Below are 14,181 nucleotides of genomic sequence, written 5' to 3'. Positions count from 1 at the left end.
TGTTCTGGAACAGTGTTGTAAATACAACTTAACCACTGATTTGTAGTCGTGTCCTCTTTTGGAAGACCAAACAAAGTAGTTTCGCGTGTTAGAACGAGCCATTTTAGGTAGGCGTGGTTAACTCTTAACTTTTATAAAGAATATCTCTCTGGATTTGAGACTTTAGTCTTTGCAACTTTACAGATCTTCTTTATGCACCAAGAGCTTGTAACACTCCAAAGAGAAAGGAAAAATTGAAATCGCATCATATGACCCCTTTAAATGTGATATGGTACCACTATATTTTATGTTTTATTCACTCCGAATAAAAGCTTCTGCTATATAAGGAAATGTAATAATGTGTTTGTAAATATTTTTTCATTTTCTAGTTACAAATCACTAAGTATTATAATAAATAAATACATAAGAACAACATTAGAATTACATGGTTTAATTTATTTTTCATTTTTATAATTATTAATTAGAATCCTTTAATTAGAAATTAGAATTTTCTCTTGCTCAGTATAAATTAAGCAAAAAAAAAGTTGTAATTTATTTTTCATTATATGAAAATAATTCATTATACACTGACTTCCACACCTATCATGTTTCTCAGGTGGACTGCATTTGAGCCATGAAATGCTAATGCAGTTCTATTGACGGCTACAAAGCTGGTCTGATGTGATGCACCTGGTGTTAAATATGAAGGGAGACATGGTGAGGAATAGACACAAAGAATAAACACACAGAGGTGTTATGACAAGAAAACGCAGGTGTTTTTGTTTTATATCTGGGTCAATTCTCCACTTATATGCAACAGTCAACTATGGATCAGTTACAGTCAGAGCATTTAGAGCATCTATACAAAGAGTATTTCTTTACACTGTTTTGTTGGTGCTTGAACACACTTTCCTGTTTATCACAACAAATGGCCAAGCAAAGCGCACGACACTGACAAGGTACGCCATACAGTACGAGACCTACTAAGCATTCAGCCTGAAACCACACTCCTGTACAGGTGTGAAACATCCACAACACAACTCTAGTCCATCAATTAACATCTTGTGAAGTGAAAAGCAGCATGTTTGTAATAAACAAGTCCATCATTAAGACATTTTAAACTTCAAACTGTTGCTTCTGGATAAACTACGAGTCCTCTATCCATAATATTGCTTTCTCCATTGACATCTCATCTGAATCAGGAGAGAAATATGCACCGTTTATAAGTGAAAACAGTCCAAAACAGTTCTAAACAAATATGTTGGTGGATTTTGAGGCGAACGGACAACAGAGAATGGACTTTTTCACTGCAGGAAGAAGTGTTGTAGTCAAGACCACCTAAACCGAGACCAAGACCAGAGTGTGTTGAGACCAAGACGAGATCAAGACTTTGAGGGGATGAGACCAAGTCAAGACCAAGACCAAACTCAAATTCATCTGAAAGATCCACATTTACTGCCTGAAAAATGTCTTATTTTTAATCAATAAACACAATTAGAATAATAAGACACTGTATAGAGCTGTTACCAATCTACCAACAAAATTCATCTTTGCACTGCAGATGCAAAGGCAGACATGGCAAAGAATTCGTAAAATTACAACTTAATACTGTAAATATGGTTGAGATTAATGTTTTAATATAAATATAAAGTATATATATTTGAATATAGAAATACGATGGGAAAATAAACTGATACTTTTAAATATGACACTAAAACCGCCTAGTAAACTAGGTGGTGGCAAATCACTTAGTGAGTGAGTCACAGAATCATTGATTCTTTCAAAGCAGCTGATTCATTCAGTAACGAAATATCGCTGTGTGTTGCTCGGAAAAGCACAACAGTTCTGCTATAGATTTGTTTGGAACTATTTTTGTTGCGAAATAGCAAAAACTTTTTACATTTTTTAAAAATTTTTAAACTTTTTTAATTTAAAATTGTGTCTAAAATATTATTCACTCAACTTAACTTTGCAATAGCTATAGTGCTCATTTTCGTGAAAATTACTCTCTATATTGCTTGATTATATACTGTATGTAATAATATAAAAACAAGATCTCATGCAAGTACTTTTTTGCAATCATATCTTGAATTTTTGGGCATTTATAATTTTGGTGACATTTTTTACAATTTCCCACCAAATTCTGACCTGGCACAACAGTATCAAGAAATAAAATTAGAAATAAGTTATTGATTGCATTTGAAGTATAAGTTTTACATCCAATCACATTAATCATGTTAACAAATAAATCAGACAATGCACCAGCAATTAAGTGATATCCCCGCAGTTGTGGTCTTGACTGGTCTTGAAATTAAATTCCGAGACCTTTTAGTCTTAGACCGAAACAAGACCGAGTACAAATGCTGTCCGGGGGCACCTACTGTAGATCGGACCCAATGTGCATCTTTGAGCCTATATTTAGTATAAGTAAAATAAATATACTGTTAAAATCAGATACTCTTAGACTTTTACTCAAGCTATTTTGGAATTGGCAACTTGTAGTGGAGTAATATTCACTGTAAGGTATCTGTACTTTTACTCTTTACACCTCTGATTATCATGATGTTTTTATCAGCTGTTTGAACTCTTATTCTGATGGCACCCATTCATTGACAATTCATTGTTAAGCAAGTGATACAATGCAAAATTTCTCTAAATCTGTTCTGATGAAGAAACAAGAAACAATCTCATCTACATTTTGGATGGCCTGAGGGTGAGTAAATATTTAGCAAATTTCAATTTTTGGGTGAATTATTCCTTTAATGATGCATCCTGCAATAGACCTATAATGTGAAAAAGAGGTGTTTTTACAAATTGTCAGTTTGTCATGTTCAGCTGATGAGACATAAATATAAACATTTACACTTGACAATCATAATTAACACCTACAAAACCTTATGGTTATTGGAAAAGTATTGCTAAAACTCACATCATATGCTTTAGTCACAATATGATATGAGTTATTATGGCCACATTGTTTATAAATCTACAAAATGTTGTTCATGCACTGTCAAAAAAAATCGTTGACATTTATGGTAAAATACCGGCAGCTGTGGTTGCCAGAACTTCACCGTAAAAAATATGGTAGCAACATTTTAGGTTTTACAGACTTAACTTAAATTCACAATAAAATACCGTATTTCATTAACTGATGTAAACAGCTTTTCTACGAGCTGAGGAGGGCAATACTTATATATAGAAGGTGCACAGTGTCATTCACACAAACACTATACCCCATCATGGTGACAAACATGATTCTGAAATAATGCAATAAACATTCATTTAACAACATTAGATGTAAGATTAAACCCTAATGTACACAACTGATAAGAAAAAAACTAGGAAACATGTTATTTCAACAAAAAATAAAAAATAAAAAATACGAAGTGTCATGCAGGGAATTCTGGGAGTGTCAATTTACGTTTTGTCACTGTAAATTATACAATGACTTTTTATTTTTCCCTTCCAAAAACCGTATTTTTAACAGTATTTTACTGTAAAATTACATTAAATGTAATTACATTTATTTACCGAATATAGTATGGAAACTTACTGTTAACTAGTTAACAGGTTTTTACTGTTAAAATCACAATCATTTTTTACAGTGTGGCAAAGGCTTTGTGGCTCTACTGACAGTTGTAGGTGATCAAATATCAACGTTTACATTGTGCAGAGGTTGAAGGGTTTATGGTTATAAAGTTTTATAAATACGGTCAGATAGGACATTTAAAATACAAAATACTGACAGAACATTTCTTCATCCGACGTCAGTCACAATCATGTAACCCTGCATTTAAAATGTAGCACATCCTACTGTAATACTATTAAACAGGGATCATACAATCTACAATAAAATCAAATACCGTACTCAGTAGTATGTCACAATCTGTCACAAATAAATGTTTTAGTGCAAGTTCAGGACAGAATAAAGCTGAAAACATTGTTGTTTAATGTTAAGATTTATGCTCTGTGACAGAAATTTGATCTGAAAGCAGCCATTTACTGGAACTTTAATACATCAAGAGACAACTGAACTGTGATTAAATGTGCTGTTTACATTCAGTGACAAAGCAAAGAGGACAAGGGAGACAATGGAAAAGTCAAAGCACTTATTAATATGCACAATGCTGAAGCGGGAGGATTACAGATGCAAAAGTCCACCTTGAATGCTGCTGTTGTTACTATGTACATTAAAAAAACAAAAAAAAACAAAAACAAAACAAAAACAGAACAGCGGCCAGTTACTCTCACAGACAGAAACCGATTTAATAGTTCTGTGTCCATTATTCAATTAGGCCCTGACTGTTTAGGCCATTAGCTATGAATATTTTTGTCTGAATGTCTTTATGACGTCTTTCCATGCAGAGTGTTAAACAACAGAATAAACTGGAATAGACAACAGAAGAAATAAAAATGCCCATGAATAATAGGTCATTTATGACTGCGAAATAAAAAAAATGCACATCCATTATGCATATTTCAGTATACTATAACATCAAAACATGCAGTATCACTTTACAATAAGGTTATATATTACAACAGACCTTTTATTTACAGTTAGTTTTTTAATTAAACCTTAACATCTGTTTATTATGAACTAACATAAACTAACAATGGTTCTATATAATACCAGCATACTGTGTATATAGTACAAACTAACAATGGTTCTATATAATACCAGCATACTGTGTATATAGTACCATTGTTAGTACCCTGGTATTACACCACAGAGAATAACCTTCTTTCAAAACAATAAAATAATTTGAATGAAAATTTCTGAAATATATATCAAATGCAAACACAGAAATAATCAAACTCCAGTTTTTAAAGCTTAAAAACATACTAGCTTAGCAGAGTCCTGTTCTAACACAATTATATGCAAATGTAATAATTGAATCCTCCGCATTTACTTGATCTGCAGAAATTCAGTCATTAAAGGGGTCATATGATGCGATTTCAAGTTTTCCTTTCTCTTTGGAGTGTTACAAGCTGATTGTGCATAGATAAGATCCCTGAAGTTGCAAAGACTAAAGTCTCAAAACCAAAGAGATATTCTTTATCAAAGTTAAGACTCTGCCACGCCCCCCTAAAACGGCTCGTTCTAACACGCCCCCACATATCTACCTCACCATGTGGAAATATTTGCATAATGCCGCCCAAATGTGCACGCAAAGAAAAAAGGCGTGGTTTCAGTAACCGCAGTTAGTGTAGAAGCAGCATGTCAGGGAGACGCTGTGTGTTTCTAGGCAAAAGCAAAAGCACTTTATTTGGCCTACCAGAAGTAGATGCATTTAGGAATCTTTAAAATTACTTACAACAGAACAGCAATGCATTTTATGGAAGACCGTTTCGTGAACCTAGGAGAGGAGGTAATTCTGACTTTGCTATGACAATCTGGCGCTTCTGAATCAGCTACTGTTTTGTTATTAGTTTAAGTATTTGCTATTGACTGTTCAAATGCGGAGTTTTGAGCATCGTGTGTGTGTGTGTGTGTGTGCGTGCGCATGTGTGTGTGAGAGAGAGAGAGAGAGAGAGACACATCACAGTGGAGTCAGCTGTCTTAACCGTGGCTTGTGTACTGCAAACACATATTCATCACTGTGTCTGTCACGAGACTCTGTTCCCCTTTCAGGCTCTGTCTTTACATTTATTTTGAAAGATGAAGCTCGCGATTATGGTAAGGGGCGTTACATTTCCGACGAGTGCTTGCGGTGTTCGGCCAATCACAATGCACTGGGTCAGCTGGCCAATCAGAGCAGACTGCGCTTGTCGGAAGGAGGGACTTTGTAGAAAACGAAGCGTTTGAGAGAGGCGGGGCATAGAGGACCTACAATAATGTACAGTATTTGAAAAATAATGTGTTTTTTGAACATTAAAGCATGTCAACATATTCTGTTACACCAAATACACAAAATAATGATCTTTAAAAAAGCATCATATGACCCCTTTAACATTTTGGTGACATTTTAACGACAACCAGTTTCAGACCTCTTTACATGTAGTATGATCTAGCAGTAAAGTAGATTAAACTCCTGAGTGAGGTTGATGTGTGTCATTTACTCTGACTTGACATCACAATAACTGCTAATTTACCTAAAGAGATACCAGGTTTGTTGGCACCAAAATAGCCTTAATGAATCAGTCAAAAAATATTTAGATTCAGATAATTCAGCATATAACAGAGACAACATGATTTTACTCATAATCTAGATAAAATAGTATATTGTGGTCAATGCAATTTAATGCACAAGCACCTACATTTTGCCATTCAAAGACTTCATGATTATGAAGTTCATAATGAAGGTTTCATATGACTAAAAAACACTCATAGACAAAGTGTCAACAACCACCACTCAAAAGTTAGGAGTCAATATGACTTTCGTCTCTTCTCTTGAGCTCCATATTCCATGTTTTCAGAAAAGAGGCTACTGTCTCAGATGCATTTTGAAATATCGACTATCTGTTAACACTGTTGAGATTTCCACCTCACACTGGAAACACCTCAAACCACTTGTTTCTAACTTATACAGTTAACTCGGTGAAGTCTGACCTCTCATTCTCGCCCTCATGCTCTGTGGTAATGGCAGATGGGGTGCTGGTGGCCATACAGGTGGAGGCGTTAGTCTCTATGCTGGTGGCAGTCTTCGCACTGGTTATTGTCCCAGTACTGGTGCTCTCCATGCTCCCAATGTGACCACAGCTGCCACAGGTTCCCCAGAAGCATGGCAGAAATTGTGGCATCTCCTTGTAGAGCTCTTTGCAGCGCAGGCCGAACACCAAAGGGCTCAGGGACTGCGCAAAACTGAAGAGGATGAAAATCGACACTGCTATGGGGAGCATGTGGCATCTCCTTGTAGAGCTCTTTGCAGCGCAGGCCGAACACCGAAGGGCTCAGGGACTGCGCAAAACTGAAGAGGATGAAAATCGACACTGCTATGGGGAGCACCTCCTGATGCTGGGAAATGATGATGAGAGAGGGAAGAATGTGCAGGCTCATCTGCAGACTGTGGATGAGAATGGTGCGGCGGCCTTTACTGTTGGATCGCTTGAAATGGCCAGCACGTCTGCCTTCCAGGTAAATCGCCATGTAGCTTATGATAATAAGCAGCACCAGCAATAACAGCAATGCTAAAGCGCTGGCGATGCACGCGGTGCCCTCCAATGCCGTAGAGCACTCGGTGTCCAGCCCTACCACGTAGTCCCACGGAAAGCGCACACAGGCTAGGACAGTGAACACTACGGGGTTGAGCAGGGTGAGAATGCAAGCTACCAATGCAACCCAGCGGTGCAAGCGATGGACCAGAATGGGGTAGCGGAGTGGCATGCAAATGGACAGACAAGCGCTGATGGACATCAGTGTGAGGGTGATCATCGAACCTCGTGCCATCACCACCTGCAGGTCGAAGAGGATCCAACAGGTGATTCGAGAGATTGGCCAACGTAGGCTGCGAAGGCTGTGTACGACTGCGCCCATTATGTTGAAGCCGGTCACACAGACACAGTGCTGACACAACAGAAGATAGCGAGGGTTCTGACGCAGCCCCTGGTTGTGCCACACTGTCCTATGATGAGGCAGGTAAAGAGACCAGTGACAATGAAAGCTCCAAAGTGGACAAATGCTTTTACAGTCTCCAAAAGTCTATTGTTATCAGCTAGATTGGAGCTAGTGCACCCTGAAAAAAAAAGACAATGTTACATGGAGATATGAAGTCTGAATATGAAGTCACATAAAAATAATGGAGTTATATGACAACGATAAAATCCGACAGGCTTTTTATGACAGCAATGAGTCTACAGGAGTCGATGATCAAGTTGTATTCAAGAAAACTCACAAGTACAAATTTTGCAGTTAAGTGTAAGAAAACTAGAAATCCACTCACCTGTTTGAAGCACAAAAGCCAAATCCATCCGATCACTGGTGTTAGTCATTTTTTTAAATCTGTCACTTGTTACTGGAGCTTGATTAATAAATCATATTCAGTCTTAGAATCACCTTCCTCTTCAGCTTGTTTGGAGCCAAAATGAACAATTTTGCCTTTCAGCATCCTTCCCTGTGGTCTTTGTCATGCTTATTCACAGATGCAGATTGTCTGAGTGATTCTCACCTGCAGCCAGCAGTCTAGTCACAGCGCCTCAGGTTTCCAACCCCCCCACGCATGGTCTTTTCCTGTGTTGTGACACAATGCCACGCAACAGTTATCTACTGAGCGTATGAGAGATGTGTTTTAACCACATGCTCTTAAATAACTCAAGTCTTATTATTTCAAGCATACCGTTATTTAAATTTATCAAGGAGAGCTGAGGTGATAATTTGGCACTTCTCCAATGGCTGTGAATATTTGAGATATGATTGGTGTTGACACGTTTAATGACTGCTAAAGCTCATTAAAGATTGCCATGGTTATATGGTTATGGTTCAAAGGAATACAGCAACAGATGAGCTGTGAAATAATTGGATTGGAAATTGTTTTTTTTTTCTTTGGAAACTTATATGGTAATTGTTATTCCAGTGTTTTTACTAAATAATTGAAACATTGGAATGTACAGTAGAATATATTATAGAATTATATTACAGAATATATTATTGAAATACAATATTTATTTTTAACGAACAAAACATGACTGTTCTTGCAACAACATAACATTCAAAATATTTCTACATTTTAGGTTACTATTCACAAAAATTGGCATGGACAGTACACAGGACAATACTGTTGGGAACTGTGGGAGTTATGTATGGTGAAGTAGAGAAAACACAAGCTGGCACAATCAAAGTGTAATCAAATCAAAAGAGTGCAATAATTATGCCAGAAAATGAGCTATCATGAGTTTTACAAGTTGTGAAATGCAGAGTGTGTATATATATATATATATACATACACACTCTATATATATATACATACACCTAAAACTGGTTCTTTGGCTAAAAAACTTTTTAGATTTGAGTGAATGTAATAGTCTGCCAGATGTACAACAAAGTCGCTGTGCACACTATTTGCAAGAGTGAATCTTCAATGCAAGCAAAAATGGTGTTCCGTGAAGTAAAGTCTTAATCAGATTTAAAAAAGGCTTTGTAAACAGTCTTCAATCATTTATTCCAAAGGTACTGAAGAGGAACTTGGCTCATTTTTATCCTCACAGGGCTGATTCTCCTTCTGCTTCCGGCGACTAATCTGCATCTGCAGCTGCAGCTTGTTGGTGAAGAAAATTGTCCTCCAGCCAACCTCCTCAGCTAAAGCCTCCACTGTTGGTGTCACAGTGTCACAATGCTTCCTCACTGTCTGCTCCCAGAACTCCTCAGAGTTACAAAGCTGGAGAGAAACCCCCCCCACAACTTAACAGAGAACATAGACACTTTACATGTAACCATTTAAAACACAGCAACCTCAAAAAGTAATTAAACATTTGGAATAATAATAAAATAATAAAAACGTTAACATTTTATGTGAAATGTTTTGCTTGAAATGTGTGCTTGAGCTATTTTATTTCAAATAAAAGCCTTTGGTTTTGATAAATGACACTTTGAAACTGCAATGGCATTACAGTAGGCCTTACCTCTCTAAACCTACGGCAGGTGCGTGAAATGACTGAAATGTCTTCAAGGTCCAGATGTGCCATGATGTTGAAAAGTAAAGCATTGGGGAGATGGACAATGTAATCATAATGGCCCTGGCATAAATTTTTGGAGTACTGCAAGATGTGAGGACCAAATACCACGGCCACTTGATCTGGATGAGACAGATCAGATTGTTCACTGAATAAGCAAAATCTACATTAGGAGAATTTACAAACTTTATTTGAAACATATGCTAAAAACATGAAGGGCCGCATTAACCATTGGGCTAGGCGGGGCTGAAGCCCCGGGTCCCAGACAAGGAGGGGGCCCGTGATTGGCTGTGGAGTAGATTGACTGGTCATCGGTAGCGCCGATTGCCAAAGCCCCGCCCCTCACTTATTAGCGCTATTATTTAGTGGAGCTTTTCAATATATTCCATGCATTACCTTTAGAGATTAAAACGTCACGTTGGAATTTGGTTTACCAATCACATGTATTTATTCTATATTTTTACTTTTGAACGACCCGTGCACCACGTATCAATCAGGTGATCTCTGCAATGTCCGCAATTCACCTCTCTTCACTTCGTTCTGGCATAATCTGGAAATGGTCATGCAAAGAACAATCTTCGATAAGTAAAAATGTAAACTATTCTAAAAAGAAAGAGAGAGAGGGGCTATTCTGAAAAAAAAAATGAGGAGAGAGGGGAGAACATGAGTTAGAGAGTCAGTAAAATCCCCAGCTATCAGGTTAGTTTACTAAAGCTGATGATGGAGTAGTTGTGAAACAGCAAGTGGACCGGGCACATGGAGCAGATAAAATCACAGCGTCATCATCCCCACAGATTTTAGGTTAGTTTGATTAACAAGTTAACAACTTGATGGATGTATATAGCTTTTTTGTGTTTGAACAAGTATGGTAATCTGGGACATTTTTTGCAATTTTGATTTCTGCGATTTATTTCGATATCTATCTAACACATTAGATCAACACATTAGACTTTTCTGAAATCCCTAAGATGTTTTCTAACCACACCAGAAGGAAGAATGTTGATATTATACCCAGAGTACTAAACTAACTGGGAATTTGGGAAATGAAATGAACAGTTTACTTCATCCTGATACCTTTGCTTGCTACTGGAATACGTTTCCCAGATTCCATCTCTGTAGCATCTCTCTAGCTAGCTGGTTTAGCTAGCTGCTAGCTACTGTGAACTTATGCTAATGTTATAACCTCCAATAGTCCACATTAACACCCATTTCTCATTATAGCATCTATTATCATTAGACTTATAAAGTCCCTAAATGCATATTTCCTAGTAGGTCTATTTTTTGTAATTTGTGGCTGTTTACTTGTCTTAAGTCTAAGCTTGTTTTTACTTCGGCTAGTATTTTTTATTTTAATTTTTTTAAATATTGAAATTGGTAACAAGAATTATGAAATTTCAGTGCATCAAAATTTTGATAGGATAAAAATCCTATTTAAAGCTATATATATTATATTTGTAATAGGGGGCCCTGCAGTAAGTCATAGCCCCGGGGCCCAGTAAGGTCTTAATGCGGCCCTGCATGAAGCGTATACACATCTGGTATAGTAAGAAGCACAATAGTAAATACTAAAAGCGTTTGAATAACTCACTTTGCAGACGACTGTCTTCTAAGAAGTCTTCATGTGATTCTCTCAGTTGTCCTGGTGGTGTGTTCCTGCAGTCTGATCTCAAAGATATCTTCCACCAGCTCCAAATTACCTGCAGTGAAGGATGTTTATAATTATGGTAAATAAATAATAGCCAACAATAAAGATCTGAAAGTTCTTCTCCACATTATATCTTTTAGGTTCTTCAGTAGAAACCAACAGTGTCTTTATGTAAAATATCTGTATTACATTTCAACTTTTACATTTCAGTGTGATCATTAAAGCTAGTTTAATTAAAGTCTACAGCCAAAGATCTACAACCCCGGACCTGATGAAGACACAAATGTGTTAATCTCATTCTCTACCAACCAATTTGGTAACATTTGTGACTACAATTTAGCATTGCGTTTGGAAGGTCTAGAAGAGAAGGGACAAACAAACAGCAATCTTTCGTTCATGTAGCTGCCTCAAGAGTAACTTGCGTTAACAATAATAATAATTTAAAAAAAAACTAGACTCGACAAACCTGAGATTTTGTTATTGCAAAGTGGAAATAGTCCTTCATAGGTGCAGGACCTTGTCCACTGGTCTCAAACAGAGTTTCTCCCAGTAAACTCGCCATTCCCGGATACCGTTGACGCGTTACCAGGACAACAGAGACTCCACAGCGACAGCGTGCGTCATCTCCAGAAGGAATGATCAGTATGGCAAGCCGCTTTAGCATTAAATACTTCTTGCTTGCGATATGATCAGTGCGATTTCACACTCACTCATCCTCGACATATTTAGATATTTATATATTATAGGTCGCCCGCCATCGGAAGCACGGTTTTTGGCGTTGCTTATTTCAGTCAATCGTCATCTGTCCATCTGAAACATTATACTGAATAAACATTATGTTATAGTAGCTAATGGGTTCTGCTCATTGGTTATAGTCATACCACTTAGACTTGTCAATGCAAAGCATCTGAATACTTACAACAATGCAATATTTTGAAGTTTTTCTTTTTTCTTTTCTTTTTCTATAATTGCAAAGCTATGTTTTTATGGCTTTGTCACTATGGGGTATTTAGTGTAGATGTGAACAAGTAAAATATGAAAAAATTAAAGGGTTTGAATAATTTGATTCTGCTGTTTCATAAATGTAGAATAGATGGTTTAAATCAAAACCCAACTTTAACCAGTGGATGAATGAGGTTAAAAATTTGTGCAAATCTTTAGAATTGGTTAAAAACAAGAAAGCTCTCAAATTGATTTCGTTTTTGGGGCATGTATAAAGTAATATAAAAAGCCCCTTTTGGTTTGTTTTATTTGTTCTATTTATTTATTTATTTTATTTTCTTCTTTATTATTGGTTTATTGTGATCTTGTTTGTCACTGGTTATGCTCAACCTAAGGCTGTTCACGTGTTGTTAGATTATGTGATGTGTTTATGTACCTTGTTTGTTTGTTGTAAATGGAAGCATAATAAAAAAGAAAAAAAAAAGAAAAAAAAAAATGTGATTCTGCTGTTTAGACCAATAAACAAAACATAAATAGTTCGTCATCACACATCTTTGTTGACAAAAAAAATAAAATGGATGATTTCATCTGAATACATTTATAAATTATGAACCTTTGATCATAAATGTTGTAATTATAAGCTAGGGAAATGCGTTAATTAAAATGTTCTAAAGAACATTTGATGACTGTTCATGCAAGAACAGAGTGGTTTAAGTAATTGATGAAAAATAGTTGTCACTGACTACGTTTACATGGACATCAGTAATCTAATTATTTACCTTATTCTAAATAAGCTAATATTATTATGGTGTTTACATGAGTTGCTTTTAGAATATTCCTTTCATGTTCCCGAAATGTCTATACTGCACTTCAGTAATGCGACTAAAATAGGAATACTCCACATGTCTTAATTCGATTTCTGTTTACTTCGATTATGACTTTAGCCGGATTAAGGTAATCAAAAAAATCTCTGTTTACATGGTAGATTCTTAATCAGAGTATTGTCTTAAATCGTATTAAAATCGGAGTATTGTTGTCCATGTAAACGTACTCACTCAGTCTGGGTGTTAATTTGATTAATTTGTTCCAGTAGTTATAATGAATCAGATTTTTCAGCATACATTTGTTTCTCTTTGCCATTATTTAGGCTACATGATCCTACTTGAAATTACACTGCCAGCTAAGTTTAGAACAATTACAATTTTGTAATGTTTTTGAATGTTTTAATGACTCTTATGCTCACCTCAACTGCATTTACTTAAAGTCCTACGTTTTGCCTCTTTGTCGCCATCTCTGTTTGAAAACCTGGAATTGCAGTTGTGTGCGGAATTATCTAGCTTGCCTGGGTTGTGAGTCGGCACGCGGATTAATCTAATGTTCTGAAGAGTATGTGTGGCAGTCAGTCACCGCACTGGTGTGGATATTTACTGTACTTCGCAATCACAGATTCTAGCCTAGGTCTTGGAATATGACCCAAATAAGAATTTTCACCGTATATTGCCATCTGCCCAAGTAAGTAACAAGTTTACCACGTTTGTTCTGACCAACTGAGGAAAAAAGCATTACCATAAATCTCGCTACCAATGGTGATTAAATCTAAAGATCGGTTAGCTCATATCACATCAAACCGTTCAAATTATTATTATTGTTATACTTTATTCTCAAATGATTAATGTTAACAACATCAGCATTGGTGACTATATGAGTAGTGTGTATTAGCGTGTAGATTTCAATTTCTACACAGTCTAATCTAATTGTCATACTCATTGAATTTCATATTAAGAAATTCTTTTAACCCAAAAAGCAAATAATTCTCCCTTCGAACTGGTTTTCTTTCAAATACAAATCTTTGTAATCCCAGGCTATCTGTAATCAGAAGCACATTTATAACTGGAATATAATTTAATTTCATTCACATGTGTTTCATAAACACATAATCCTTTATGGATTACAATCCGCCATCAAAATGACACATTTAATTGTTCTGGTTGCTGTGAGAAAAGGCTATA

The 14,181-nt window shown here is 36.2% G+C and overlaps 1 protein-coding gene and 1 pseudogene across 1 annotated transcript; both read right to left on the bottom strand.

Moving 5' to 3' along the window:
• Nucleotides 1–6,598: 6,598 nt before the first annotated feature.
• LOC107732933 (olfactory receptor 2T2-like) lies at nt 6,599–7,974 on the bottom strand (annotated as a pseudogene).
• A 1,064-nt stretch (nt 7,975–9,038) lies between these two features.
• Nucleotides 9,039–11,840, bottom strand: fbxo36b (F-box protein 36b). The gene is made up of 4 exons (XM_016544376.1): nt 11,697–11,840; nt 11,174–11,282; nt 9,535–9,707; nt 9,039–9,290 (listed from the first exon to the last, which is right to left on the bottom strand). Exons 1-4 carry the CDS (start codon nt 11,790–11,792, stop codon nt 9,072–9,074), a joined length of 597 nt encoding a protein of 198 aa, XP_016399862.1. The 5' UTR covers nt 11,793–11,840; the 3' UTR covers nt 9,039–9,071.
• Nucleotides 11,841–14,181: the final 2,341 nt, after the last annotated feature.

The sequence above is a fragment of the Sinocyclocheilus rhinocerous genome, unplaced genomic scaffold, assembly GCF_001515625.1.
Source record: "Sinocyclocheilus rhinocerous isolate Xijiao unplaced genomic scaffold, SAMN03320098_v1.1 scaffold1001, whole genome shotgun sequence".
Classification (NCBI taxonomy): domain Eukaryota; kingdom Metazoa; phylum Chordata; class Actinopteri; order Cypriniformes; family Cyprinidae; genus Sinocyclocheilus; species Sinocyclocheilus rhinocerous.
The sequence above is the reverse complement of the archived record's forward strand: the minus strand, read 5'-3'. Positions and strand labels throughout refer to the sequence as shown.